The 27,435-nt window shown below is 42.5% G+C and overlaps 7 protein-coding genes across 20 annotated transcripts in view; 2 read left to right on the top strand and 5 right to left on the bottom strand.

The window, feature by feature from the left end:
- LOC311024936 (uncharacterized protein) overlaps window positions 1-2,946 on the top strand; it is a 30,646-nt gene extending 27,700 nt beyond the window's left edge. For both annotated transcript variants that reach the window (XM_084027549.1, XM_084027548.1), the window contains exons 31-34: window positions 397-519; window positions 731-850; window positions 928-1,008; window positions 1,248-2,946. In XM_084027549.1, the coding sequence (XP_083883675.1) occupies window positions 397-519; window positions 731-850; window positions 928-1,008; window positions 1,248-1,277 (354 nt within the window). In that variant the 3' untranslated portion in view covers window positions 1,278-2,946. The remainder of the gene's footprint in view (window positions 1-396; window positions 520-730; window positions 851-927; window positions 1,009-1,247) is intronic.
- On the bottom strand, window positions 2,472-6,766 carry LOC311024938 (casein kinase II subunit beta). Its single transcript, XM_084027551.1, has 7 exons — window positions 6,692-6,766; window positions 6,221-6,296; window positions 4,785-4,887; window positions 4,580-4,695; window positions 4,416-4,491; window positions 4,120-4,309; window positions 2,472-3,883 (listed from the first exon to the last, which is right to left on the bottom strand). The coding sequence occupies exons 2-7, from the start codon at window positions 6,290-6,292 to the stop codon at window positions 3,793-3,795; spliced, it is 648 nt and encodes a 215-aa protein (XP_083883677.1). The 5' UTR covers window positions 6,293-6,296; window positions 6,692-6,766; the 3' UTR covers window positions 2,472-3,792.
- A 116-nt stretch (window positions 6,767-6,882) lies between these two features.
- On the bottom strand, window positions 6,883-8,388 carry LOC311024482 (allograft inflammatory factor 1-like). The gene is made up of 6 exons (XM_084026903.1): window positions 8,197-8,388; window positions 8,056-8,117; window positions 7,869-7,935; window positions 7,738-7,779; window positions 7,399-7,564; window positions 6,883-7,196 (listed from the first exon to the last, which is right to left on the bottom strand). The coding sequence occupies exons 1-6, from the start codon at window positions 8,213-8,215 to the stop codon at window positions 7,109-7,111; spliced, it is 444 nt and encodes a 147-aa protein (XP_083883029.1). The 5' UTR covers window positions 8,216-8,388; the 3' UTR covers window positions 6,883-7,108.
- A 290-nt stretch (window positions 8,389-8,678) lies between these two features.
- On the top strand, window positions 8,679-10,782 carry LOC311024126 (uncharacterized protein; the record flags this gene model as incomplete). Of its 12 annotated transcripts, none has more annotated exons than XR_014598275.1 (7): window positions 8,679-9,042; window positions 9,235-9,560; window positions 9,655-9,930; window positions 10,015-10,047; window positions 10,149-10,292; window positions 10,380-10,541; window positions 10,642-10,782. XR_014598275.1 is itself a non-coding variant. In XM_084026396.1 (7 exons), the coding sequence occupies exons 1-7, from the start codon at window positions 8,985-8,987 to the stop codon at window positions 10,650-10,652; spliced, it is 1,005 nt and encodes a 334-aa protein (XP_083882522.1). In that variant the 5' UTR covers window positions 8,679-8,984. The 12 variants fall into 12 exon arrangements, 11 of the variants coding, with proteins under 11 accessions (XP_083882522.1, XP_083882530.1, XP_083882528.1 ...); XM_084026396.1 differs by having other exon boundaries at window positions 9,235-9,567; window positions 9,655-10,047; window positions 10,380-10,427; window positions 10,524-10,541; XM_084026404.1 differs by having other exon boundaries at window positions 9,235-9,567; window positions 9,655-10,047; window positions 10,380-10,427; window positions 10,500-10,541.
- Window positions 10,783-11,093: 311 nt separating this feature from the next.
- Window positions 11,094-14,527, bottom strand: LOC311024125 (uncharacterized protein). Its single transcript, XM_084026393.1, has 8 exons — window positions 14,426-14,527; window positions 12,731-13,009; window positions 12,342-12,629; window positions 11,978-12,262; window positions 11,615-11,878; window positions 11,430-11,534; window positions 11,311-11,336; window positions 11,094-11,215 (listed from the first exon to the last, which is right to left on the bottom strand). Exons 1-8 carry the CDS (start codon window positions 14,496-14,498, stop codon window positions 11,102-11,104), a joined length of 1,434 nt encoding a protein of 477 aa, XP_083882519.1. The 5' UTR covers window positions 14,499-14,527; the 3' UTR covers window positions 11,094-11,101.
- A 796-nt stretch (window positions 14,528-15,323) lies between these two features.
- Window positions 15,324-18,704, bottom strand: cyp21a2 (cytochrome P450, family 21, subfamily A, polypeptide 2; the record flags this gene model as incomplete). Its single annotated transcript, XM_084027419.1, has 12 exons — window positions 15,324-15,580; window positions 15,671-15,774; window positions 15,948-16,114; window positions 16,197-16,310; window positions 16,434-16,514; window positions 16,860-16,946; window positions 17,039-17,149; window positions 17,521-17,616; window positions 17,769-17,923; window positions 18,005-18,094; window positions 18,221-18,409; window positions 18,581-18,704. The coding sequence occupies 12 exons, from the start codon at window positions 18,702-18,704 to the stop codon at window positions 15,324-15,326; spliced, it is 1,575 nt and encodes a 524-aa protein (XP_083883545.1).
- A 274-nt stretch (window positions 18,705-18,978) lies between these two features.
- tnxba (tenascin XBa) lies at window positions 18,979-26,615 on the bottom strand. Of its 2 annotated transcripts, none has more exons than XM_084026528.1 (15): window positions 26,418-26,615; window positions 23,977-25,049; window positions 23,751-23,882; window positions 22,371-23,615; window positions 22,129-22,251; window positions 21,868-22,011; window positions 21,655-21,774; window positions 21,414-21,569; window positions 20,778-20,890; window positions 20,548-20,680; window positions 20,313-20,464; window positions 20,125-20,221; window positions 19,871-20,032; window positions 19,628-19,791; window positions 18,979-19,520 (listed from the first exon to the last, which is right to left on the bottom strand). In XM_084026528.1, exons 2-15 carry the CDS (start codon window positions 24,917-24,919, stop codon window positions 19,422-19,424), a joined length of 3,783 nt encoding a protein of 1,260 aa, XP_083882654.1. In that variant the 5' UTR covers window positions 24,920-25,049; window positions 26,418-26,615; the 3' UTR covers window positions 18,979-19,421. The 2 variants fall into 2 exon arrangements, with proteins under 2 accessions (XP_083882654.1, XP_083882655.1); XM_084026529.1 differs by having other exon boundaries at window positions 23,784-23,882.
- Window positions 26,616-27,435: the final 820 nt, after the last annotated feature.

The following is a 27,435-nucleotide window of genomic DNA, read 5'->3' as shown; positions in this document are numbered from 1 at the left end:
TAACTGGGTTTGCTGCAGAGGTGTTGCAGTGTGGCGCGTTCTCAGCTATGGTGATGGGTTGCTGTAAAACTAGCATGTTCTTTACAGCCACAAACATGATTTGTTTTACACTTTGACTTTACTTTCATATGTTTGTCATCTTTCCATCCTACTTCTGGCTTTCACTCTCCCTGTTCCTTTTGTAGTAATTGGTGGTGGGAAGGGAAGTAACACGGTGAATCTGTTGTTTCCAAAAATCATGAGCAAGTTTGGTGAGAGGAAAGGGCTGTTTGTTGTGAAAATCCCTACATAGACAATGGCTTAGAAGGAAATGCATGGTGTGAAACAAATTGGTTGCTGTGAGGTGCGAAGTGTCTGGTTAAGCAGCAGCTCATGGGGCTATGCTCCCGTCCACAGCCCCCTCTGGTGCAGACCCAGACAGTCACCATCACAGCTGTCTCCACCTCCTTACCCAGTGGCGTCTCCACCACAGAGGTCCCTATCATCCCGACCAAGACCTTCATCTATGAGTCTTCAAAGGTAGGGGCTCCAGCACCTGCTCAGCCCAGATCTGTCTCCGCTATTGGCAATCTGTTTGCATGGAGGAGATGTCAGCACGATGGAGCAGGTCTGGGAGGACCAGGCCAGGGCCTCCTAATGAGCATGAGGCAGCACTGCACCTTCCCTGGCTGAAGCTTAAGGTCACATTATCTAACAACGATTACTCAGTCCACCTGTTTTTTTCCCTCAGGTGGCAGTCGATGGGACAGACGAGGACAAAGACGACACAACCGTGTCCAGCTCCAAGACCATCACCTCAGAGACCACCAGTGGCACCACAATCACCACGACTACCACTCACATCTCAAAGGTCAGCAGCACTCTCTTGCTCTTTGTTGATGTGGTTCGATTTGTCTCTCAACTATATTTCTGTCTTCCCTCCACCAGGTAGTGAAAAGTGGATCTTTGGAGAGTCGTGTTGAGAAGAGAATCGTCATAACGGCCGACTCTGACATTGACCAAGAAAAGGTACAATAAATCCTCAATCCTGCACAGAAAACAGTGATGGGCAGAATATTGAAGGACTAGTTTAAATAAAAGGAGCTACAGCCAAGAGTAGCTTAGCTTAGCATAGCATAAAGACAATAGGGAGGAACAGCTTGCCTGGTTGTGTCCAATTTTCACGAAGTATCATCTAGTGAAGACTATTTTTGACTTTACTATTCATATTAAGACTAATACAAGTGCACATGATGTCTGTCTTGCAGGAGAAAAGCAGCGGAGCATCAGCATTGTAACTGAATCACCACCTGCATTTCCTCTCCACCTCTGACACACATTGACCAGCTCTATCTGTGCACACGTATTCAATATTCACTATCTTCACCTAATATGGATAACTGAGTAGATAAATTGTAGTAGATCTCTCTTTTTTTCACCTGTTTTTGTAAGTAGAGGGCTGCACAGTGCTCGAATTTGATCCAACGCTTACCTCATCCAGGTGTTAAAGCGTAGTGAACACACTTTTATTGGTTAAAAAACAGCTTTTTCAGTTGAGTGATCTCAGTTACGTTTGCTTTTAAATGCTTTTATTTCCCTAGTGGGTTTTACTTTTTGGATTTTATACAAATGCACTGTTTCCATAGTTTAGACACCATCATCAGCATTTATTCCCTTGGAGACTACATTCCAGGGAATTATTTTTCTTGTTGTTTACTTGTCTATTTAATTCAGGAGAGACTTTTTTTTTCAATGAAATGACATACCTCACATTGATATGTGGACAAAGATATTCTGCTCAAATTTGGACAGTTGTTTGGCTTAGTTCACTGCTCAGGTACAAAAACATAAAACCTAAACATCTTTTCTTCCCTAACCAGCCAAGAACCAGCAGCCTACACATTATTGTAAAGTTTGAATTTGAAATGGATCTATTTTGAAATATTTCTCTATTTTATAGAAATAATGCTTTTATAGTATTTGTACAAATTTGAGGTTTTAAGTTATTCATCCATCTACTAATTAAATTGTAGGTTACCATTGTGCTGTTTCCTTAATTTTGCGATCTCTACTTAAGAGCCGCTTACCTGAGACTGAATCATTCTTAATAATTTCCTCTCGTTAGTCCATCAGGTGCATCAAACCTTTCACAACTTCCACACAACAATGGGGTGCTTCCTTCAGTCTTGTGTTTTGTTCAGTAGCATAGAGGTCGTAATTGCTTTGAATATATTTGGTCGCGAAGAAAAGTTTTACAAGCTTTGGTCTGTTTATCTCAGGTTTCGATATTCTTTGTAAGACTACAGACCTCCATATGATTGTATGAGGAATGTCCATATCTGTATATCCATCCCTACTTTAAATGTACATTTATGTTCAACCCGGTGAGGTCCATAAATACGAAGCTCGTCTGTCACAGTAACCTGCGTGTAAAAGGTGAAGGCAGCTGTCCGGGTATACGTGGCTTTTCTCTCATAGGAGCACAAGTTGTCTTTTTTACATGTTCTACTATACAGTAATTTATTTGTAAAGTAGGAACTATCTCGTGTGATTTGATGTACTGCAATGTTTCAAAACAAGCTGATTTCCAGGCTTCCACTAGAGATGTCACAATGTTTAATATTGCATTAACTATCAACCAAGTTTGTAAAGCCTTTTTACCACATAGTCCGAGTAGATCGCTCTCTCACTTGCTGTTTCTTGTGCTTTTCCATAGAGGAGAGAATGCTTAAAAACATATAATACCCCTTTTTAGATAGCATGTTTGTTAGCAAACTTTTTTCTAACCCAAAAAGACGCCATTGGTATTGTAGCTGCATAAACAACAGAAACCTCTCCTGGAAGAAAATGTAGAATTTCACAAAAGGAAAATAGTTTTTAGACAATGGAAAATATTGTTGCTTTGTGACTTATCCCTGTCTTTTTATGAAAAAAATAAAATGTGCATTATTTTGCATTTTATTGGGCTGTCTGTGTGAAGCATATCATTTCTAAAGGTGTGAAAGGATCTTGGTAGGAAATAAATATTTAATGCCATTCACTTACTCCACAGTAGATGTTGCTGCATGTTCAATCAACACCAAACTCATCTGAGGAAAATATTCACATCTGTCAAAATTGTAATATTCCATAATAATGTAAACATGATGAAATTACAAATACAGGATTATCAGGAAAAACTTGGTACAGTTGCCTAAACAATGAAGTAAATACACAGCCTCTGAATTTCAAGGAAACTGAACAGTGCAATAATAAAATTGAAATCAAGCATAGGTCCATTTTTAAGTAATTATTACTTTCTACCCCTACATTGATATATATACTCAGAAATGGCAACAGATTACAGTTATACACATTTTCAAATAAAATCCTTCAATTGTAATGGTATAAAGTATTATGCACACTTCGAAATCTGTCCTGCAGCACAAGTTATTATGATTTGATGTGGTTTAATGTTATCTTTCAGAAGTACGGACTGACTGTTTCACTGATAAGGCAAACCTGTCAGACTGGTGGCAAGGTTTTCTGTTACATTCAATCGAGCCACGAAACACACTGTAGCCTTCATTATCAAACGGTTTCGGACGAAATTACCCTAAAATGTGCAAAAATGGATTGACATAATTAATACAGAACAATGATGCTGCTCAACAGTAACAGTGTGTCACTAAATGAAAGGACATGTCTGAATCTGAAATAGTCTAGTTGAGTTTGGAAACTGTCCAGGCATTCATCGGGAAATGTAATCCATTCCTTCAAACAAGTAGTAAACAACAAAGTCCGTCGGTCCACCGTGTTCGTCAAAGCAGCGCTCTAGCGGATTGTCTTGACTGGGCTCTTAAAACTTGACGCAGCCTGAAGTTGGAGTTGATAAGCCATTGGGTGAATCTTGAAACCATATAGCCTAAGAAAAGAAACACAAACATTAAGCACTTCCTGGACAGAAGGACATTTCTTTTTGACCTAAGAGGTCAAGTGCTGAGTATTGTATGAAATATTTTGATACAGGTGACAATAGGATACCAAAACTGTCAACGCCTTACTGAGATCCAGGGGGAAATCCATTTTCTGGGCACCAATGACTTAAACACGCCTATAAAAGCATGGTAGAGCCTAATACTAGAGTCCGATCAAACACACCTTGGCACAAACTGGTTGGCTGGTCGCTTCGGACGATACTCTGGGTGCACCATGAACAGCATGTGGGGGAACCCTGTCCCGAAGTAAGCTCCGTCTGTGTGGTGGTGTCTGGAGGATTTGGGGGTGTAAACATCCATGCACTTTGGGCAATAAAGCTTCACCATGGCTTCTCCGGGGATGTCTGACAAACCTGCATCAGGCGAGAGATGGCAGAGTGTGTCTTCATAGCCACCGACTAAAGCCAAATAGCATAGGCAAAGCAGAAGTTGTTTAATGTGAATGGGGGGGGGACTTACCAATAGGAAGCATTGGCTGATTCTCACAATAGACTCTGGGGCAATAGCCAAAATCCCCTTGTTGATACTTTTCCAACTATGGAGAAGAACACATTTAGAAATCACCGTTGATTCACATCATGAAACGTGCAAGAATTTGAAGTCATTAAGTAATAGCCGCGTACCATCTGTGCAATGCCTCTGTTGGTGAGGATGTAACGTGCATGTATGAGCCCGTAGAGCATTTCTGCTGCCTGCTCTATCAGGTCACTCTGATTGGGGTTATCTTCAAGTTCCTCATCTGTCAAATTAAGAGTGATTGAGGCAGTTGGAGAGTTGACGCTTTATTTAATATCATGTGGTAAACCGTTACTTCCGTGATATTCTCACCTGGCTCCAGGTCAAGAATCATGTCCAGAGCCTGGCGGTAGTGAGGCACCTGCTCATTCAAACCAGTCAGGTTAAACTTGTCCTGTATGTAGTCTTCATCGACCTGTAACACACGATTGGAGACTGTGAATACACATTAATGGCATTAATTACTGTTGCGACCAACAGCACTTGACTAAGGCACACTGATAAGGAAGCATTATGCAAGAGCTTAACAAGATTATTTAGATGCTGCAGGTGATGAAAGCAGGGAGCTACATTTAGAATTGGATGTGTGAGTGCTAACCCTATCAGACACACCAGCGTATTACACATTGACCATGCAATTCCTAGTATTTTTTATTTTAAATGCTTGTCCTTGCTTGTCTCCTTAATGTACTTTATTTAGCGTGAGGGACCCATGTGCTTCAGATTTGCAGCAGAGTAGAGGGTAAGTGGCTGTAGTAGGGAATTGTTGAACATTGTGTAGCAGATTTAAATTACACCCCTCATCACAAAGCAAAGGAAACAAAATTAGAACTTAAAATACATGTCTTTTTTTAAGTGCGTTGTGTGGAGGCTTTCAGTCATTTTCCCAGCTAGACATGATACTGATATCACAGTGCTTTCATGCTCCACTTAAAAAGAAGTCTTGCATACTTATGATACCAGATGTGTGAAACTCAGTTGCCGTCTGTAGGAGTTAAGAGCTAAAAAAAGGGGTGAGATGTACTGTTACACAGACAGAGCAGGCCAAATGTATTTATTTATTTGTAATGGCGACCATAAAATAACAATTGAGATTAAAGTGTTTCTTCTGGACCAGAAAATGGAAAATGGATTGGAAAATACTAAAACCATTGAAAGTCAATGGGCGCAATATAAAAACTGATTGCAATAAAATATGTTTTAAATAATAGTATATAGAACATATGTGCCGTATACAATCATATACAATACAAATGTATATATGTGTGATTGTATTGACTAACAGCCTGGGGCAAGAAGCTGCTGTTCGTTCTGGTAAAGTTAGACTTTATGCTTCAGTATGAGGTAAAAAGTCTGAAAGGCACAAACTTCCATTTCAGCTGGGCGATACGGCCAAAATATATTGTTATATCTTAACAATATATGATAAAAATACACATCACGATATAGCATGTTTTGTGTTTATTCAATTAATAGTCCATATGAAATAACCACGTTTTTTGTATACTTTATTTTCTCATTTAATTTAAAACCTTTTGCTAAAAATAGTAAGACTTTGATACATTTAGACGACTTGATTATGTATTGAAATATCTCGATATATGATGACCAGATGAAATTACTGTCCAGTCCCACCTCAGGGCTGGACGATGGGGAACCTCTTGTTATTCTGTCAGATGCAAATGGTGAAATCAAATCGAGGTTTTTAATCGTAAAGTCCTAGTTTAAGAATAATCTGGGGGACTAACCTCACAGAAGAACTCATTCCCTCTGAGTCCACAAAACCAGGATATCCAGGACACCTCCTCCGAGCTGCTCATCCTCCTGACAAACCAAACCACAGCTGCAGTGGACCAACAATCATTTAACGTCCTCACTGTGTGGCTAACCGCTCACATAAACCTGCAGCTCGTATATAAAGGTGCAAACTTTACAAACACACACATCTAACCTTTCCCACCACCACACTTCACAGGAACGGGGTCTGTTGTCTCGCGGACCAAATAATGATTTTATTGTATATCTTGATTTACTTCGAGTTGCGTGTCAAAGCTGCCGCTAACATTAGCTTGCTTGCTAGCACCGTTAGCGTTAACACCTATAGTAGCCTACAGACAGATACGTGTGTAAATTGATAATTCTAACAGAAAAATGTATGAAACGTTAGAGTTACTGTCCCCTGCGTGTGTGTGTATGACTGTTTACGGACACTCACTCACCCTTCTTTTTATATTAGTTAGCACATCAACGGGACAAGCTTAGCTAGTTATCCTCGCTCCCTGGATGACAAATACGTTTTCCGGTTAGTTTTCAAAATAAAGTTCCTCGTGACGCATGTTCTCACAAGATGCAGGCGAAGGACGTGTATACTGGTGTAGAACGAATCTTAAGAAGGGGAACAATACCCAACTGTATTTACATTGACATTTTTAATGCATTTCCAACAAAACAATGGTACCAATGAATCAATGCTTAAAATAATGGCCTCTACCTTGTGTAGTCACAGAGTCTTGGCCTAATAATCTACTTGAAGAGTTTAGGTAGATTGCACATATATTTAATGCAAATTCAATATGCTTGGATTTCAAAACATTCAGAATGAAAAAAAGTAATCTCTGCTGGAATGGAGAGCTCCTTCAGGGCAGGTCTGCAAAGGTTTTGCGACGAGGTGGTGCGTCGTCTTTGTGCTCCTGCTCCTTTCCCATGCCTTCAAACATCAAGATCCTTAAATGAAGGACATGACATGTCAGCTGCTATACAAACAATTAACCAAGTCAACTTACGACAATGAACAGACATCTTCTTTCAGGATATATATATTCCGTATTTTTTCATAAATACAGGAACATTTGTTTCCCATTAACCCTCATGCTCTTGTGATCCAACTTTGGGTCTTTACCTATATTCTCTGAATGCATTTACTCACAGTTTTAGAATTGCATTTCTTTTCCCCAGCATCATACTCAGGAAGTCGTTGTAGCTCATAGTGTCTTTCGATGTCCCTCCGACGACCTCTGACATCATCTTTTTCAGCTCTAAGTGAGTCTTGGCCAATCCAAGTTTTTCCAGCATTCGTTTTAACCCCATTAAATCTATAAAGTTGATAGTTCAAAGAAAGCAAATAAGTAAAAGATTACTTTATATATAGATATATAGATGGGTAGATATTTTTGAATCACTTTGGAAAGCAACAGTTGCAAACTATATCTTAAGATACTATATATATTATATTTTATACATATAATAAGACCAGTGCAATATTTACCAATTTCTCCTTTGTCGTTAAGATCAAATTCCATGTATTTCTCTGTAATAAAAGCAAATGTCATTCTGAAATGTATGAAAGACTAATAAAACAACTCATTGAGAAGTGATTGGTAGCCCTTGAATACTCACTTTTAAACATTTCAAGCTTTGAACTTAGGTCTTCCTCTTCTGCATATTGAGGATCTGAGAGAAAAGTCTAGGGGAGTGATAATTAAATATCATTCAGACATATTATTGGATCAGGCAGGTCTCATATTTCTGCAAAAATCATTCCAAAATCCAATTACCTCTATCGGAACGTAATGCTTCAACTCACCTCATTGATAGAGTTCAGTCTTTCTTCCTGCTGAGACTTGAGAAAGCCATATGCTTTTCCTCCTGTGAAATAATATACAGCGAAATATAAAGATAGTCATATGACAGGCAGGCTTTGCAGGAATAAAAAAGGCAAACCTACCTTGAGCAGAATTGTCCATTTCTTTTCACAGTGCTGAGAGCCTGTGAACACTGAATGTGTGGAAAGTGTTGATGGCGTTTCTCTAAATAAAGCACCAAGAGGAAGTTACAGTTTCAGTCAACTTTAGCGAGGTTCCTCTGTAGTATTTAATACTGCAGTAAAACACAGGTCAACTGAGCACACAGTATATTCACAATCAAAAACTGCATTTTTGTTGTGCATAGTAAGATAAGTTTGCAGGACAACTGCTGTGTAATTTCTAAACTCTGATACAGACTATGTGGGAAAGCATGCATCACTCCACCAGTTTAAAAATAAATAAATTAAGGAAGGAAGAGAAATGCAACAAGGAGAACTATTTGGAAACAGAGAGCACTACTCTGCATAAATAATCTGCTCATGAGGCATGTTTGAATAAAATGTTATCCTCTCTAAATGTCGCATTCACAAACGCGTCCACACCGCAGCCTGTATGTCAGCCACTGGTGATGGAATGCCTTGCACAAGGGCACCTCGGTGATGAGGTTTAGGGAGGAGCAAATGCTGCTCTTTAACTTTTCCCACTCAAATTGAAGTCACTGTCATTTTGGTGTAATGCCTTGTTCCCACCACACGGTGGCTTCGTTGGTCACGTAGGTAAGCAGAACAAATAGTGAAGTTTGGCTGGGCAGGTAGTTTCATGTTGACGCTCCTGTGTGACTTGGAGAACTGAGAAAAGGCGTAGACCAAAAAAAAAGTCCAGAAGAGCATAATAATTTGTCACTCCACTTGCCTGCATCCCTCAGAAAATGGCACAATTGTATCTCCTGCTATTAATTCTGTTAATAGTTATATCAGAGTGCAGAGGTGAGTAGGTCACTGGGCCATATATATGAAACTAACTAAAATAATGATGTTAATATCTGCCATTTATTGTGAAATCTTGAATGATCTGCCTTACAGCTCTGACACTGAATGCTTTGGTGGCTAAATCCTATATGCACCATCTGGGTCTTATTCTTGAACAGTTTCTAATCTTTATCTCTTATCATTTTAAAGACATCGCACCAGTTACTGAGACTGTCTTTGCTTCTAAAGAAGAAGATGTAGCTCTCCCTTGTTTTGATTCACGTGTGATGGATCCGAAGAGCTGCTACAGAGTCAGATTGATTAAATATGCCGCAAAAGCCAGTCAGATGAAGGTTTTGCTTGCCTGGCCAAAAACATCCAAATTCCAGGATGCTCCACGTGTCAAATGGGAAGCTGATGAAAATGGACGAAAGTCTCTTCTTCTGACAAAATCACAAGCATCTGATGAGGGATTGTTCGGGTGTGAAATCTGGCAAGGCTGGGACTGTATTCTTGTCAAAAACATATCTTTAAAAGTAAGAGGTAAGATTACACAATATACTCTCCTTATTTGAACTCTTTTACAAAGAATGTCCGCTCATGTCTAACACGAAATCTCCCCTCTTTCAGAATGCAAAGCCCTTCAAGCAGTGAAGGCAGCGCCCAGCACACCCGTTGAGCTGAAGTGTCCCGTGGACGTGACATCAGGACAACAAGGCCCCCAAAATATCTCCTGGGCAATGCTGAAAGTAGGCAACCCTGTATCTGTCAACTCTGAAAGAGCTGACATGAACGGGTCAACATTAGCCATCCAGTCTGTGAAATACAGCGACAGCGGTTGGTACAGATGTGCGTACAGGCTTGGACTAACTCAGCGCTGCTTTGACCTTAACCTGTTGGTCCAAGGTAAGATTTTAAAACGATTATCACTGACAACAAATGGAAATATGCATAACTCCTATGTACCATTTCTATTTCCTTTTTATAAAGTGGAAAATGTTGTGACCACCACGGCCGTTCCAGGTATTGATACACATTTCTTTTCAATTTAAATCAATTGCATCAGTCATTTCCTGTTGAGAGCGGCGTTGTGATAGTTGAGACTTGCTTCCTGGACTCCCCAGGGCTGATAACCAAGAAGTGGAGCAGCGGAGCATTTGTTGCTGTTGTTGTGGCTTCAGTCCTTGTGGGGATTGTGGTTATAGCTGCATTGACAGGACTAATCGTTTACCGGAGGCGTCGCACACAAACCCAGAAGCACACAGCAGGTCCGAGCCGCTATTTCATTGATCTTGATGAGCAGTGCTGCATTGTGAAGTGTTATCCCAGCTTTGTGTCCTCTTGTTGGTCATCAGGTATCAATTTGGAGGTGTATGAGGCTTTGGACCTTTCCCCCTCAGCAGGTGAGCAGCACACTGTGACCTCTCCCGCTTCCTCTGCCACTTCACAGACAACGTCTTCACTTTATGTCCCAGATTGTCCACTGTACCACATGCCAGATGAAAGCCTGTGCACTTGTAAGTACTGTCACACACACAACTAATATTATAGTCATATTGCACTTTAATCCTCATCATATCAAAATAACTAAATAACAATAACTCTCCTTCATTGCAGTCCAGTATTAGTAATCTTCCGTCTGCTCAAAAAAAGAAGACTTTCCTCAAAAACTCAAGTCTGTAATGTCAAACCATGTCGAAACATGTAACATCTATTCACCTGTAAAGTTTTTGTATGGCACAAAATCAAGACTACCTGAGACTTACTGTATATGGAGCACCATGGAAAATACTAGCTCCCATTTTTACTGAGATTGTTGCAAAGATTCTTCCTTATTACCATGATTGTGTTCATATATCTAATCAACATTGTTTCAAATGAAATGGAATCCTGTTAACTGTGTAATAATTCATTAAAATATCTTCTTGAATTTGAATAAATATCTGTAAGACGATGAATGATCATGAGGAAAGACTCGTAAACACGGATCCACCTGTCTTTTAAAACAGGCTTTGGAAAACATATTTTTAGTGTTTTGATGGTTGAAATCACACTTTGTAAACGCTTTGATTTAGCTCTAGTTTACAGCCTGTAACAAATCATAGAAACTATCAGTGGTCGTGACGCTTTTGTTCTGTCTTCCCTGGTCTGGTTCCTCAATACGTGCATCCTGGATGTCCTCGTAAACATGCTGCGAAGAGAAATACTGGCGTTATTACATTGGGATGTATAGAACTTGACAAAATATAAACCCTCATTTCAGCACAATTATGTTTTGTCTCTTACCATCCCAATACTCGACTGTTCATTGCCTACAAACAGAAAGGCATGGAAACATCAGCCATCCACATATTTTCATCAAGCCTGCAAAACCCTCCTTAAAAGCTCCTTAGCCACATTCATACCTGCATCCCTGTTGTGCTTCCTCTTCATGTGCATGTAGAGTCCTCCAGCAGTGACACATACCAGGAGGGCTAGAGGCAGGGCCACCCATGCAGGTGTCTGCAGAGCTGTGAACAGCGATAGTTATCGTCTTCCCTCTAGGGTTTTATTTAGGAGAAAAGGCAACGATAGCGCGATGCATACTTACGGTTCACAGCATGCCACGTCTTCCATGTCTTTGCTGCCATCACATCACCCTCTCTGTGTGCAAAGCAAGTTAATTCATCCGATGACAGAACTGGGAGAAACAGCCTCTTCATGAGAGTGTTATTGTCAGTCATTAAACCACTCTGCCAGCTGTTTTCTCCACCTCCAGACCAAGTTAGGTTGAAGTTACTTCTGCATCCTTTAGTGCAAGTGAGCACACAAGTCAGAGTGAGATTATCTCCTCCTGGCCCAATCTCTGAAGTCACTGTAAGGACGAACATGAGAGGGAACGTTTTAATGGCAGTAAGGCAGCGTGAGTACAGCATCATTCATGCTTCATTCTGGTACTTGTATGGACGCTCACCATCGACGGTGTGCAGCCGGATTTTGTTAAACACCGCTTGCTGACCGGTGGACCCTGAACACTGGTAGTCCCCGGCATGCCGAGCACTCACTTTGCCAATGACCAGCGATGAGTCTTTATCCACGTGGAAAGCATCTGTGAGGCCCTCAGTGGGTGAGACATCATCTGTCAGCGTCCTTTCACCCACCGCCCACTTCACACCGCCACTCACACCGAGAGAGGAAGCGTCGCCACAAGAGAGTGACACTGACTCACCCACTGCAGCGAACACTTCCTCTAGGCCATCTGAGGGAAAGGGAGCAGCGGTTACAGTCTGTCAAACCCACATTGTTCATCTGGAGTATGCCAAAGTGGAGTTGGGTACCTTTCAGTGTTGTCGTATAACTGGTGGTGGCTTTAACTGTGTCATTCTGAGTCAGCTGGCATTTCCATTTTCTGTGGTGGTCTGTCAGGTTTTTAGTGATGATCAGTTTTGAGAAGCAATCAGAAGGATTTTTAAAATGAAATCTGTCCCCCTTTAATGGCGTGTTGTTTTCAGTGGTCCACTTGATATGTAACCCCTTGTTGTTACAAGGGGGGGCAAGTCCTTGAAATATATTGACGAAACACTGAAGCTCTATTGTGCCCTCTGCAGGAGTTGAGTGCTCAATAACTAATAGAGAGAGAGGGGGGGAGAGTCACGTGACATTGTGATATAGCCTTTCAAATATTCAAGAATGGATCTCTTTATAAATCCACGTTTGAGTCACTCACCTTGAAGAGTCTGAAGTGAAACACTTGAACTGAGCGTGCCACTATGACAAGTGTAAAGCCGTGCATCATCGAAGACCAGGCGATGAATCTGCAGAGAGCAGTCCCTCAACAGGCCGAGCCTGGGGGGGTTCAGACTCGGGGCTGTGACCCTTCCAGCCTTCACCAAGGACTGGAACTGTCCCGCCACGTTCCAGCTAACAGAGGAGCAGGATTTAATAGAGGGGATGCCACATGGCAAAGTGATATCATCTCCTAGCAGGGCGAATAGAACCAGGTCATCTGTTGGAGAACACAATTTCATATTAGACATTTAATTATCCAAATGATGAGGTGGTTCTGTCAAAAATCCTATTTACCTTTGCCAGAGCAATGTTCACTAATAGAACTGAAACTAAAGGTGTGGGAGGTTGGAGACCCTCCATCATGAACATATTCATAAGCAAGGATGATGTAACAATACATTTACTCTCGTTACTGTAACAAAGTATTTTTGTGTAAGCCTGGTGAGTAGCCTGATTTTAATAATCAGTTATTTATTAGTATTACAAAAAAAATAAAAAAAAATCGTAATAGGCATCCCGGCCGCCGTACATGTCGCAACTTGAATGGTCTTCGGCCCTATCGGCACTTTTTTGGGTAACTTTGAGAAACGATGATACACAGCCGGAACTACTAGCCATTAGATTCAATAAAAAAAATTAAAAAAAAGTGCGCAAATTACATCAAATTACAAATTGGATGTTAAACTCAGCGGTGGTGATGACGTTGAAGTCACGCGACCATGTAAATTCTTTTAAAGCCTGACGTGAGCTTTTACCTGGCGAATGCTAATAATAATAATAAAGTGGTGTGAAGTGTGTTGAATAACACGTGTAACGCAGTAGAATATCATAGACGTGTGTTTGTCACGGAACAGTATTTTTCGGGTTGGCTTGCAAAAAATGCGTCATCCCTGGCTCCCTGGAGCCTGAACGCACCAGCCGGAGTGGATGAATGCTGTGAGGAGTTGGACCTGGGGGAGATTCAGGAGGACTTCGCGGTGCACGAGGCTGTGTTCAGAGAGGTGAGTAGCCTACAGCCACGACTCCCCCACCCAATATTATATCTATACAGGATGTTTATCTATAGAGCAAACCGATCCACCGAGGATGCCGTCTGCCTTCCACTCAGCCCTCACACATGTAAATAACAGCACCTGTTATTTGTTGATTTCAGCTCAGCATTCAACACTATCTCCCCCATGATTGATAAACTTTGTGCTCTGGTTATTATACTTCATCACAAACGAACCCCAGGCAGCCACGCCTCCTCCACTCTAGTCTTGAACACCGGAGCACCCCAGGGCTGAGTGCTCAGCCCCCTCCTGTTCACCTGCAGTACACCCCCGACTGCTTACCTCGACATGAAGAGGACTGTGAAGTTTGCAGATGACTGTCATCATCCATTAAAAGTACTCTTTCCAACCCTGTTCATTATCACAGATGATTTTCAAACATAATAACATTATGTTGAATTATACGTTTTGATGATTGTCCCATAAGCATTCAGTGTAATTTCTTTTATTTGAAACTAGAATATTTACAATGCAGTGCCTGGACATTTTCTAAATAAGCTCAGAGAGCTGGAGTTATTAAATCACATCCCCAAACAAATATAGAACAGATTTAAAGAGAACATTTTCTTTTATATAATTACCAAGTGACTGATGTCCAGCTGCAGCCTGTGTGAGAGAGAGAAGACAGAATCGTAATAATGAAAAGGAGACCATTCTCCTCTCAGATGTCTTCTTGCTGATTGTCTTGGTATTACTAATTCTTCTGACAGCAGAAGTTTTCTCAAATCACATGTTCAGGAAATGACATTGCTGCAACACATTTTTAGTTTTAAGACCTGCCCACGCGAGGCCCATGTCCATCTTCACTACACGAATGAATGCTTCATGTCTGCTGTCCATTTAGTTTTTTATGTAAAAACTGGCATGTGTGCAAACAACAGTACCCTCGAGTATCATCTCCTATCTGTCATCAGATTCTATTAATGTTGCAAATGTAAACATATCTGCAATAAGTTCTTCTAGCCCAGTGATGAGGGGTGAGGGGAAGTTATTTCACTTGCATGTTCACTGTTTATCCACCGGGTGGTGCTGTTGGAGTGTGTGAAATATATTCTTCTTGTAAAATGACTAGTAATGGACCAGTTTCAGTGTACAGTACCTTATACAAACCACAGGTTTGGATTAAGATGCAGCTTCACCTGAGCATTCCCTCCACTGGTGATTAATGAGGGTCATTATTTTTATGTACACATGTTAATGCAATTTGCTTTGCATTTATACAAGATATGAATAAATCACCATACAGGTCTGGCCTGGGTTTCATGTAATTTAGGGTTGATTGAATAAATCATTTTAATAAATTCAGGCTTATGAACCAATAAACACACTAATTTATTTGGATATGCAATACTACAGCCAACTATAAAAATAAGTATTGATGATAAACATACACATGAATGTTCTGTAATCATTTTTACATGTAAAAAGAAAACGAAAAATGAATGAATGTGCAACGTTTACGCAACAACCCCTTGTAGTTCAAGGATTAGTCACGGGCCTCGGACATGCTATAACTCTGTAGGACTTGACCTTGAGCACAACACTAGCGAGTCCTTTGAGGTCGGGCAGAGAGGTCTCGCTCTGAGGAGGGATGAAGTGGAAATCCCTCAGCAAGTAGGCAGTGAACAGAAAGAGCTCCATTTTGGCGACGGACTCCCCGAGGCAGAGCCGTGCTCCCCCTCCGAAAGGGATCAGGGCTCGCGTGGAGTCTCCCCCTCCTCCTTCCAGAAAGCGCTCTGAAAGAGAAAGGGCATCGCTACTTTTATTTGAGATCTGCTGAGCCAAGTGACAGGAATGTGCACTGCACCTCCCGATTAGAGCAGCACCTGGTCTGAAGCTGTATGGGTCGGACCAAACTGCAGGGTCATGGTGAGCTCCGAAAAGATTAGGAATGATGACTGTGTTCTTGGGGATGAAGTGACCTGCGATACTACACATGTGGGGAGTCAACATCACGAGTGAAATACAGGAGAAACATAGATCTGTGCTTTGTAAACTAGTCACTACCAGTACCAATGCCTGCTTAACAATAACTGGTCAATGGTAGTTTGCCACTCATCTTCTAACTCCTTCATTATCACTGTATATTGCCATCCAGCTGACCTGCTGTCCCTGATGGCTCGGTGTGGCACCGCCAGCGGGGCGACCGGCCGGAGTCTGAGCACCTCGTTGATCAGAGAGCACAGGACAGGAAGTCTGTGTCGGTCACTGTACTGGGGGTATCGTCCCTCTAGCACTGTGCACAACTCCTCATACACTTTGGTCTGCACCTGAAGATTAAAGGACGAGAGACACTCAGATCAACGTCAGGGTGTGAAAGTGTGTGGTTATTTTGACCATGTCGTCCCCTGCCTCTGGTCTGTGCAAGAGGAAGGCCACGGTCCAGTTCAGCCAGGCTGCAGTGGTCTCTGTTCCCCCGATGAGAAGGTCCACAGTGGCCATGTGAACGTGGACATCAGTCAGGAGCTGTGGACGTGAAGACCTGTCATTTAAAGTGATATTTTACAGAATACTAAAATTATAATTCCACTTCTAGTCTTGAAGGAAATCAGATTGACTCCCCTGATATGAACGGTCCTGTGTACTTACCACCCCATGTGTGTTGCGGTGCTTGTCAAGGCCCTGAAGGAGGAATCCTGTGATGACATCCTCATTTTTTTTGTCCTGTGACTGAACAACAGAGCAGGATGAAAACACAGTTATTCATCCATTTTCAGGATGCATTCACAAAGAAAGAAGAATTTGGATTTATTTGAGATCATCATTTCATACTCGCTCTGTCTTTGGCTCTATAATAACATATCCCAGCAGACTATTAAGCTGTTCTCATATTAGGATTTAGTGGATAACATGACTTCTAGTTTTGTCTGTTGTCTAACTGGTTAGGCGTCGCTCTCATTAAACCCGTTTTTGTTTTGTTTTTTTAAACCTGTGACCTGAGCAGTTTGGCGTAGTGTGACCTCTATATATATGTTTTCAACCTTTTAATTCTTTGGCAATTCTGTGTTCACTAACCTTGTAGTCGTTGATATGTTCTCTTATAATTTCATCTCTCTTGGCCACCTCTTTCAGGAGACGTGCAAACACAGGATTGGGTAATTTCTTTGAGAAAACAGATTACAAAGTGTGAAGTCTCATTCAAAAGATGTCTAGATAGTTTGTCATGCGATCTATGGTAGTGAAAGTTCACTGACCCTGAGCAGTGGAAAGGAGTCCAGAGAAGAAATCCAGGAGGAGCCCCACAGACCCACAATCTCATTCAGACAGCTGTGTAACTGCTGCAGCGCCGAAGAACTCTTATCATACTAGAAAACACAGAGATTTGTAGCTTCACATATCCTACCAGTGAAATGCACTGTTCAGGAACATAATAGTACCGAATCCACATATGTAATGCAAGCTTCTAAGAGCAACATAAGCAGTGATGTTGCCTATGATGATTTTGAGTTCCCCTCAAATGCATAAAAAATGTAAGGAGTAGAAGGTACATATATTTGTTTTAAAATGTAGGGAGTAAAAGTAAAAAGTTGTCTGATAAAGTAGATAAAGTACAGATACCTGGAAATTCTACTTAAGTACAGTAATGAAGTATATTTACTTCATTACTTCATCAATCAAAATCCTCATTTTGGAATCCATCTTTGACACTCAGGTAGAGAAAAAGAAAGATACTCACTTCTTTTCCAAAAGCCAGAGTTGTGATGACATTACTGGCTGCCACTGTGAAATCTTCTGAGAGGTCAACAGCACCGCCTTGATAGTCCATCAAAACCTAAACCGTGAGCGGACCATGATTCATCTTTTTATGTGACCAGTCTGGAAACACCCCACCAGGTGGTTTCTCTGCTGTCAGGTCACTGTGTTCCAGATAAGACAGTATATTATTCACCAGTGTGTACAATTTGTCCATCTTGTGCTCCGTACCTCTCTCAGATGCAGTGCCTGTCTCTCGATCACACTGTGCAATGACTGCTGACAGCAACGCTGCAAAGCATTGTGGACAAGACGCCGATGGGCCCTCCACTCTTCATTGTAGTCCCCCAGAGAGATGGTGTGCCCTCCCCCAGACACAATATCACCTGATCCAAGTCAGCAGAGGTAATACACACAAACGATAATACAAAAATGATGCATACTATTATTGCAAAATAAGTTTTTACCTGTGTATGAAACTGGTCTCCCTGCAAAATCTGACCATTTTTTCACCAGTGCTTCTCTTATGACTTCACTACTATTAAGTACCACCAGGGCTGAAAAAAAACACACAACAGGGATTTGTACTATCTACCAAAACAATCTTTTAAACGATGAGCTTTTGAGTCAGCATGTGATATATAAATTGTGCAAAATCCATAAATCCAAAATGCGCTGATTACTTGTGTTTCCACATTTCAGGCGGTAGATGGATCCGTATCGCTGTGCCAGACTGGTGAGGTGAATCGGCAGATGGTCGTGCATCAGCTCCTTCATATTGCCGATGAGGAAGAGGCCCGGAGGACCTGGGAGGGAAAGGGACGAGGAGCGGGGAAAGAACCGATGGAGGTACTTCAGAGGTCCGGATTCAGCTTCCGGATGAAGGAGTGAAGAGAGACAAAAGGTAAGCCTGAGAAAGAATGAGCGCTAAGCTTGGTGGTTCTTCAATGTGTCAAGAAAATCATTTTGTATTTTCGGGAAATTAAAACAATTGATCGCACAACCAGGATGCTCAAATATACATATAAAGACAACCAACTTACCTGTAGACCTGCTTCCTTTGTGGTCTGCCTGAACAGATTTGTGTCTCCGACCAGAAAACCATATCAGTACTATCAGCAGCAGCACGACCAGGAGCACAGTGACCACTGATATCTCGACTGCCATTTTTGTGTCTTCTTGCCAGCGTCCCCCTTCAGAAAGCTGCTCAGCACGCTGCATGCCCCGTTTATAGTCGCCTCCCAATGTTGATGTTTTCACTCGAATCAAGGACCTCTAAACATTTTGTACGTAAACGTATCTGATAGTGAGATGAATGCAACACATGGCTGAAGGGCATGAAAACACTTTGCCGTTGTAAGGCAGTCGTGCTGACATTTTGTTTCTCGTAGTGCAGGGAATGAAGAAACTGTTTTCCATCAAAGGATTTGGGTGTTTTTTAATTCACTGTTACAAAAGCCAAAGCCAACGACACTTCGGACCCACATTAGCCATGTTTATTCCAATGGAGTGAGACAGTGCATATTCAATTACAGTAGTAGTGGGGTGGCGTACCATGGTGGTGCACGAGAAAAGAGTTGAAACAAAACCGTGTTGAAATGGACGAGTCGGGCAGAACAGTAGGACAAGATACAAAAAAAGTTTCAATAAAACATTTCCTCTACTCCCTTTGGTACATTTCCATAAAAATACGGATCAGAAAGAAAAACAAAATGTTGCACATTGAACCAAATGTACTGATAGCTGCCTTTACAGCTATCGAAAACCACTGTACATGAAATTTCATTTGGGAAGTGACGTGCACCAGCTGTGAGATCCACTCCGTCTTCTGGATTGATGGAGCTTTAATCCTCTTGTCGTGAATGCATGAAGACTGACGCGATCTTAGCCGTGAGTTGCCGGAGAGAACCTGGACGGCCTGAACTTCATCTCGGCGAAGGGAATGGAGGAGTCTTTACCTTTCCAGTCTATCCAGACGACTCCCTGTGTGAGAGCGGAGACAGAAACGTGATGATGTTCGGTTAATGTGCCATAGAGGATGAAAAGTGTTTAAAGTGTGTTAGTCTCCGTCCCAGAGATGTGAATTGTACCTGATTATTAGTGTTGATGCCATAAAGGCCATTGAGGTTGGCCTTGTAGCAGTTCTTGTACCACCAGCCCCCCATGTAGGCCTTGGCACAGTGGATCCCCAGAGTATCAGGGTCCTTGTCCCGGGCTGAGAACGGACGTCCATTATGGTACCTCATAGAGTCACCTGACAGAGAGAAAGACACCTTGTCATGCATTTGTACCATTAGATAGTATATACTGCACATGTTCGGTGAAGTTTCCACCTGCAGTCCCGGTGTAGCCGGACACTGCGAGAGTATAGTGCCTCTCCACTGAATCCACAGAGAAGTTGGCGTAGTGAGCGTAAACGGTGTCATTTCCATATCGCATGTCCACTCTCAGGCTCACGGGGCCGATGCTGGTCAGGTTGTGAAGCAGCTCATTTCCTAATAGTGGTAGAAAAGAAAAGGGAACAGATGAGTCTGATTCATTTAAAAAATGCAGATGTAATGGTAATAAGAACTTGCTTCAACTGTACCGAGCCAGAAGTCTTCGCTGAGGTTCCCGAAGCCGACGCTGTACTCGCTCCAGGTTCTGTAGAAATCTATCTTTCCATTCATCCTCCTCTGAAACACCTACAAACACACATCAGATTGTTCTTTTCATCTAAATCCATGTAGGTATTGTCTTAGTGCAGAGTTTTCAAACAACAGCAGTGTGTGTCACCGTCCAGCCGCCTCCGTCGGTCTCCATGTCACAGTAGACTCTGACCGCTGGTCCCTCTTTCCCTTGCGGGTAGATGTCCACCTCTCCTGACTGCAGGGCTCCGTTCAGCAGCTCCTGAGAGCACTCGGTAGGGAAAGGGAAACGTAGTTTGCCTACAGGATGGAGGAAACAAAATATTGTTATGATAAAGTATTGGTGGGGCGGGTAAATGAGCTTACATATAAAATAAAATCACCTGTGATGAATTCTGTGGTGACGATAGACGTGTAGTGTCCATCTCTCTCGCCCTGTACCAGAACAAGATAACGTGACATCGGCAGCAGCCCTGTCAGCTTATACTCTGTGACGGTTTGGTCCAGGATCACCTCCTGATGTACACACACAAAAAAACAAAGGTTAGGCATTCTGGAAATGTCAGGATCTCTTTTTACTGTGTGTGCCGAGGATTGAGGGAATATGAATCACCTTTGTCTCCTCTCCCACCACCTGGTAGATGAGTCTGTAGCTGTAATAAACAACAGTGGTGGTCCTCCATGCTATCACTGCAGAGCGGGCTCCCACCTCGCTGGCTTTAACCACTGAGGAACACAAAAATGTATTTAAGTCACACGCTTTACACACAAGCTCTGTAGACTTGCTTAAGGGCCATTATTGAGAACCACCGTCCCACATAAAGGTGAAAAAAACCCAACCAGGCTGTAAATATGTGTTATGCCACCATCAATATCCTGCTTACCCTCACCCATCACTGCCTGACATTATGAATCAGAATTGAATGTATTCAGGATCATATTTTCTCACCACATGTTTTGGATCTTGTGGTGAGCCTAGCTTAAAGTCTCTACCTGACGATATGCTGTGATTTGACTGGTGGATGGAAAATATTTGTACAAATTCTTGAATACGTTTTCAATACAGAAATAAGAAGCTTTGTAAATCCCTCCTTTTTTTCTCTGAATGTAAACAAAACATGGCAAAACCGTGGCACACTAGACGGTGTCTGAGGCCCACCGTTTGGCCCCCCGGCCCAGTGGTTGAGAAAAGCTGCTTAAGCAAGCAAACAAGCCTGATGTCACTGTGTTCATTCCCCTCTCTGCTCACCATTAGCGGTGGTGAATGTAGTTGAGATGGACATGCTCTGCAGACTGTCCTTCTGGCTCAGGACCTTGACCGTGTACAGGGTGCCTCTCTGCAGGCCTCTCAGCTGGTGCTCCACGGAGTTCCCAGACAGCATCACCGTCACCGTCACATTAGGAGCTGTGGCAAGAAGCAGAATTAATAACACTTAGCGTACCCGTTAATGCTTTTCATTAGCCATCAGGGTTGATATTGCCATACGCACTCTTGGAGGACTCGTAGCTGATGATAAAGCGGTCTACTTTCCCCAGACTGGCGGTCCATTTCAGCACCGCTCTGGTATCTGTTATATTGACAACTTGCAGATGTGTCGGAGGAGCGGGCACTGCAGTTGGGACAAACAGAAAAATGGGTTTGTTGCTGTTTTCAAATGTTAAAACTAATCTGTAGATAAAAATAAGCTCATCTGTCTGCGTACCTGTGGTGATGAGGGACGTGAGAGCGTCACTCTGGGCTCTGCCTTGTGTAGCAGTCACAGTGATGATGTAGGAGGACCCAGTAGACAGCTTGGACAGAACCACGTGAGACTGCTGCGACTCCACAGTAACAAAGTGGCTCTCCGCTGGCAGGATAACACATCACAAAAATCACAACCTCCCAAATAAATAAACCCCACACCGACTGGTATCGAGCGAGGGGACTTACTGAGATGCAGCATACAGGCAGACCTTTGACAAACCTGTGACGATGTTGGTGTAGGTGATCCTGAAGCCTGAGAATGCAGCCTTTGGTTTGGACCAGGAAACAGTGAGAGAAGACTCTGTTACATTGCTGAAAACCATCTCTGTGGCTGGCTCAGGACCTGGTCAGAGAAAACAAGGAGATTTTTATTCATCTTTGCTGCCCCACAGTGCCGATCGTGCACCTGGTAGTTGTGGAGGAATTATGCTCAAATGAAAAATGCGGTGCAGCTTTAATTACCTGTAATTGCAGTTGCTCTATGGATCTTTGATCTCCTCTCGGCTGTGGCGCCATAAACGTTCAGGATATAGCCTGTGTTTGCCCGAAGGTTACTGAACTCCACGGAGCGTACGTTGCCAGGGACCACCATAGAGATCCTCTTTGTTTCAGCTTTGCTTTTAGAGCCAGCAGCTTTCCCAGAGATGGCAGTTGTGTTGGTGCTCTCACTCTGTGCCTGAACGTCGGTTGTGTTCTTAGCTGTAGGGGCCTTCTCTTCCTCAAGGGCGTCCTCTTCGTACTCCTCTTGGTCGTCTTCGTCACCCTCGGCCCGAGGTTCTCTTCTGATCACGGTGAAGTTCTTGAACATCCCCTGTGGTGCGGACCACGTGACGGTGAAGCTGTAGGAGGAGACGTTCACAACCTTTACCGAACCTAATCCAGACCCTCCCATCCTCCTCACACCCCCGGAGCCGTGGATGGTCGTTTTATTCTGCAGAACTCGAGCCTCGCCTGATGTTGCTTCGGCGGTTGAATTAACTAGATACTGACTCTTCTGTGTAGCCTTCTCTTTCACAATTTTGCCAGCTTCCGTGTTTCTATTGTCAACGGATTGCACATTTGTTGCGTCTGCTTTTACTTTCTTGGTGCGTTTAGGTCCAGATGATTGCGTAACATTCTTCTCAGCCAGTGTGGACTGCTCCACGGTCTCCTTCCCTGGTTTGGTTTTGTTTGTTCCCACAAACTTGGTCAGAATGGTCACAATTTTAGCTGTGCTGTTAAATTTCTTCAAATAACTCTGGGTTACATTGGTTTGAGGTTCGTCTTTTAGGTGGTCGCTTTGCGGATGCGTTTTACCGGCAGTTGCCTCCTTAACAAGCTTGGGTTCTGTTTTTTGGAGAACCTTTTTCGAGGTCAGGACGGTTGTTTTGCCTTTGCGGGCCTCCTCCTGCTTTCTCCCCTCATGTTTCAACAGAACCTGAGCAACAGTTGGCCGACTCGTCTTTGTGGCACCTGAGGAGACTTTAGTAATAACTTTCTTAACAGAGGCTTCTTGTTTTGCTTGTATCTTAACAAGACCTGCTTTAGCATTGGTAGCCACTTTGGGTTTTGTGTCAATGACTTTGGTTTCAGATCCCTTTTTCTGCTCTTTCTTCTGGAAGAGTGTTTGCTCCACTTTGGTGGTTTTCTCCTGCGTGCTTTCCTTGTCTTTATTCACCTGCAGGGTCACTGTTTCCACGGTTACCTTGACCTTTCCTTTGGCGGCTTCTGAAATTGCAGAGTGGAGATTACAATCAAAGTATTAATGAGATATTGGTCAAAGTAGACGTGAAGGGTAACTTTCTCTTACTTAAAATATGCACCTCCTAAGCTATCAGATCCAAAGAGCAGATGCTCATTGACTTTTATTACACTCGGCTCCTTGTTCACACTTACTGCAGTCTGGACCCACGAATCCCTGTTGGCAGACACATTTCCCCTTCTCACATTCTCCATTGCCATTACAGTCATTTGGACAATTTGCAGAACACGGACCTGTGCAGCAACAAAAACATACCAAAATTAACAAAGCCCATCTCTAATGATTTGTACCAAATATAATGATCTAGTGAATATGACAGAATCGCACATTTGTCTTTTAGGGAGGACATCTCTCTTTCCAGTCGGGCCACGCGTCCTTTCAGCGTAGTCATCTCTGCCTCGCATCCGCCGCTGCAGCCACCGGGCAACAAGCTGATCTTATGCGTCATCACCAGAGGAGCACCAGGCTTCAACTTCAGCTCCTGCTCCTTGTTTGAGTTGCAGCCGTCACTGATGACCACCTTAATCGGTTGTGTGGGGGCAGGCTTTTCTTTGGTGGTGGTGGTGGCGGGAGCTTTGATTACAGCGCTCTGATTGGTGGAGGATGTGACCTTGTCTTTGTCGGCTGCAGGACCGCCAGCTGTGGCTGCCTTTGCTGGAGTTGACAGAGCAGTTTGAACCGCTGCTGTGGGGGCGGGCTTGTCTTTGGCGGAGGGAGATTTAGCTACAACCGTCTGATTGACGGAGGCCGTGGGCTTGTTTTTGGTGGTTTTAGCGCTACTGGCGGGAGCAGCCTTTGAGGATGTTAACTGAACATTTTGAACAACAGCGGGGGCCAGCTTGTCTTTGGCAGTCTTCCCATCACCAGCTGAAGGAGATTTAATTGAAACAGTCTGATTGACTGACGGTAGAAGTTTGTCTTTGGTGGTTTTAGCACCGCTGGCTGAAGCCGACTTTGTGGATTCTGCCTGAACATGTGGAGCTCCAGTGGGGGCCGACTTGTCTTTGGTGGCTTTCACTTCATTGACTGTGGAAGCCTTCAGTGCCGTTGTGGCTGGAGTGGATGAAACTGTCTGATTGACTGTGTTTGGCTTCAGGGTTGGGCGAACGGTCTGCTTGGCGAGAGCAGAAGTGGTTTTTGGTTTTGACAGGGTGAAAGCAACATTGGGTTTGGTTGCATCACTTCCTGTGGAGTTTCTCCTCTCATTGGTGGGGGATTGAATGGAGGGAAATGGGGCGAGGAGGAGGAGAAGTCCTAGAGTAAACAACATTTTGAGCCAGCAGCAGTAGCCAGTGATGGTGTTGCCTTTGGTGGATCTGTAGGTATGTTGCTGTAAAATTATGAACCGCTTCCTCTATATTTCTTTGACTGGTTGTGAAGTGTAATATGCCAGGTTTCTCCTGGAATGGAAAAAACAAAGAGGAGAGTTATTACTGCATGACATTTTATGCCAAAACTTTTTAGATGCATCCCAAGAAAGGCTTTGCTGAGCATTCATGGTCTTTTAGCCAGCTTCACATTCACAGAGTTCCTATTCAAACATTGGTGCTCCCTTGCACTGTCCACTGACTACTAAGCAATTTAGTGCCTTGCTCAGAAGTGACCTGACAGCAACGGTTAAAGACAACACTTAACTTTTTCATTTCAGTTTGAGAAACTCATTTTGGTGACCTTGCAGTCAGGTAGAAGGTTGTCCTGTGGAATTTTAAGCGTAAAAGTTATATGCTGGGATCTGACATTTGAGAAGGTTCAGTGAGTAAAATCATCCACAGTGGACGGATCCATAAAAGCATAGCAAAGTATTTCTAAATAACAGTTTTGCATCTGAGTGTTTCTTTTATGACACTGTTTATTGAACTTTCTTAATCCAATTCTCCCTAATCACCAGTGCAAGGGGAACAGAGAAAAAAACTAAAATATTAGTCTTTATAAATATTTCTGACCTGACTAAAGTGTCACCAGTAATATAAATAGAGTAATATAAATATGGTCTACTGGTAAACGTTGTAAAAGTGAAGAAACAAAATATATAGGTTGAATAATTGCAGCAGATCAGCCAAAATAGTTAATTTGATGGCTTGCCAAGATTTAAATTAGCTGATTTTGAACAGGAAGGAAGCAGGTGACTTGAGCGGGAAGTCAAGGGAGTCTGCTGGAGGGACTATGCGGAGAGGCAACAGAGCGTCACTGTATAGAGCTGTGGGACACTGTACGTCTTTCACTATACAGAAGGTTACATAATCCGCTGCACCAACAACTCATAAAACCGCTTAAAAGAAATATGTCCAGTCTTGGCTTTGAAACTGCAGAAAACCAAATAAATAATGCAGCATGTAAACAAATTAGGATGCTTTGCTACGCAGCAAGCCAATTTTTAAAGGTTGCATTTGGGGTTTCATGGATAAACTGCATAAATGGTTGCAGTCCAGTGAATTAATAGACACTTTTTATTCACAAAATATAAATGATCACATTAGCACAGTATTTATGTTGATAGAATGATAAATAATTGAAACTAAATCAAATGAAGGTAAATGATAGCAGGTATAACCAGGCCACATTATATGTGCACACTAAAAATCATACACTATTGCAGTGTAAGGTCTTTTTAGCAACTAAAACAGTATCATTCAATACTAAATCAGTACTAAAAAACCCCATAAAGAATAAATTCAGCTATGCAACATAAATGCATTGAAGGAATATCAACTAATCCATTTGTTTTTAATAGTCACCACTCTCATATCATAATGAAAAAATGAACTCACCAGAAAAATGACTTAGTTCTCGGCTTTATCTCTTTCTTTGTGTTGCTCCCTCCATCTGACTGGAAAAGCTCACACAGACTCACTGGATACGATCGGGGAAGAAAGAGGTGAGAGAAAGGACCATGACTAGAAAGGAGGAGAGTGATAAAGTCTGCTCCTACTTAAGGACCCTCTCCCTCCCTTCCTCCACGCCTAGTGGTCCCACTCTCTCAACCACCATGGAAAATATTTGTATTGGACTTAAAAAAAAAAAAAAAAAAACTGAGTGGCATTTTTACAAATTTGTGCATCAACTATAATCAAATGCTCTCTTGTTTGCTGTTTTTCTGTTTATTTCTCTTTATGTATGATTTGTTTGCTGGTAGATTTCATCTCAGTGATGTAATGATTTTCACTTAACACGAGAATAATAAATCATTTGACTACAACATTATACAGTACATGTGTAATCTAACATATAATTGCCAACATACTGAACTTGCAGTTTTTCACTGAAACTGTATTCAACGTTTGCCAGGACATGATTTGTGCTTTTTGTGTACTGTAACACAGAAATAGCCTGCATGTCTCAGCTTTGCACGGTTGATGACAGTTATTCCACTGTCCCCTGTATGTAACTTGACTTATACCAGACATTAACACCCAGACACAGCTTTGATTGAATAAAGCCCCGGCCCGCGAATCATGATTCAGCTGGAATACATTCGATCACACTGCAGGTATTCAGTCCGGACTCCGGGGAACAGGAACCTCTCGCTATATGAATTGGCTGTTTGTTGCGAGTAATGAGATGTAACTACGTGGGAGTTATGTAAGTGACCGAGCGTCCAGATTTAAGGAATGCTCTGTGAAGGCTCTGAATCTCTGACCACATGGCCACCCACCATCCCCACCTTTTGTAAACCACATGAAGACCAGTCTATCAAGGGTCTAGACCAAACGGGGCAGAAGTGACGTTTTCCTAATTTTACAGGAGAAGAAAAAATAACAAAAGTTTATATCATTGAATCTTTTTATT

Source organism: Eutrigla gurnardus (genome assembly GCF_963514095.1).
Source record: "Eutrigla gurnardus genome assembly, chromosome: 14".
Classification (NCBI taxonomy): Eukaryota; Metazoa; Chordata; class Actinopteri; order Perciformes; family Triglidae; genus Eutrigla; species Eutrigla gurnardus.
The sequence above is the reverse complement of the archived record's forward strand: the minus strand, read 5'-3'. Positions and strand labels throughout refer to the sequence as shown.

What these genes read in the sequence shown, in the direction of transcription:
- LOC311024482 (XM_084026903.1), bottom strand. An exon ending in GACTGAACTCTATCAATGAG is followed by an intron (nt 7,936 to 8,055) that starts GTGAGTTGAAGC and finishes TCACTCCCCTAG; the next exon opens with ACTTTTCTCTCAGATCCTCA. An exon ending in TAACGACAAAGGAGAAATTG is followed by an intron (nt 7,565 to 7,737) that starts GTAAATATTGCA and finishes TCAACTTTATAG; the next exon opens with ATTTAATGGGGTTAAAACGA.
- tnxba (XM_084026528.1), bottom strand. Translation starts at nt 24,919, where the DNA reads ATGTTGTTTACTCTAGGACTTCTCCTCCTCCTCGCCCCATTTCCCTCC. An exon ending in CTACACCAACATCGTCACAG is followed by an intron (nt 22,012 to 22,128) that starts GTTTGTCAAAGG and finishes TTATCCTGCCAG; the next exon opens with CGGAGAGCCACTTTGTTACT. An exon ending in TGGTGGGAGAGGAGACAAAG is followed by an intron (nt 20,681 to 20,777) that starts GTGATTCATATT and finishes TGTGTACATCAG; the next exon opens with GAGGTGATCCTGGACCAAAC.
- LOC311024125 (XM_084026393.1), bottom strand. Translation starts at nt 14,498, where the DNA reads ATGGTCTCCTTTTCATTATTACGATTCTGTCTTCTCTCTCTCACACAG. An exon ending in TTCACTTCAGACTCTTCAAG is followed by an intron (nt 12,630 to 12,730) that starts GTGAGTGACTCA and finishes TCTCTCTATTAG; the next exon opens with TTATTGAGCACTCAACTCCT. An exon ending in CCGGCTGCACACCGTCGATG is followed by an intron (nt 11,879 to 11,977) that starts GTGAGCGTCCAT and finishes TCGTCCTTACAG; the next exon opens with TGACTTCAGAGATTGGGCCA.
- LOC311024938 (XM_084027551.1), bottom strand. Translation starts at nt 6,292, where the DNA reads ATGAGCAGCTCGGAGGAGGTGTCCTGGATATCCTGGTTTTGTGGACTC. An exon ending in GGAATGAGTTCTTCTGTGAG is followed by an intron (nt 4,888 to 6,220) that starts GTTAGTCCCCCA and finishes CGTGTGTTACAG; the next exon opens with GTCGATGAAGACTACATACA. An exon ending in TCAGCCAATGCTTCCTATTG is followed by an intron (nt 4,310 to 4,415) that starts GTAAGTCCCCCC and finishes CGCCTGATGCAG; the next exon opens with GTTTGTCAGACATCCCCGGA.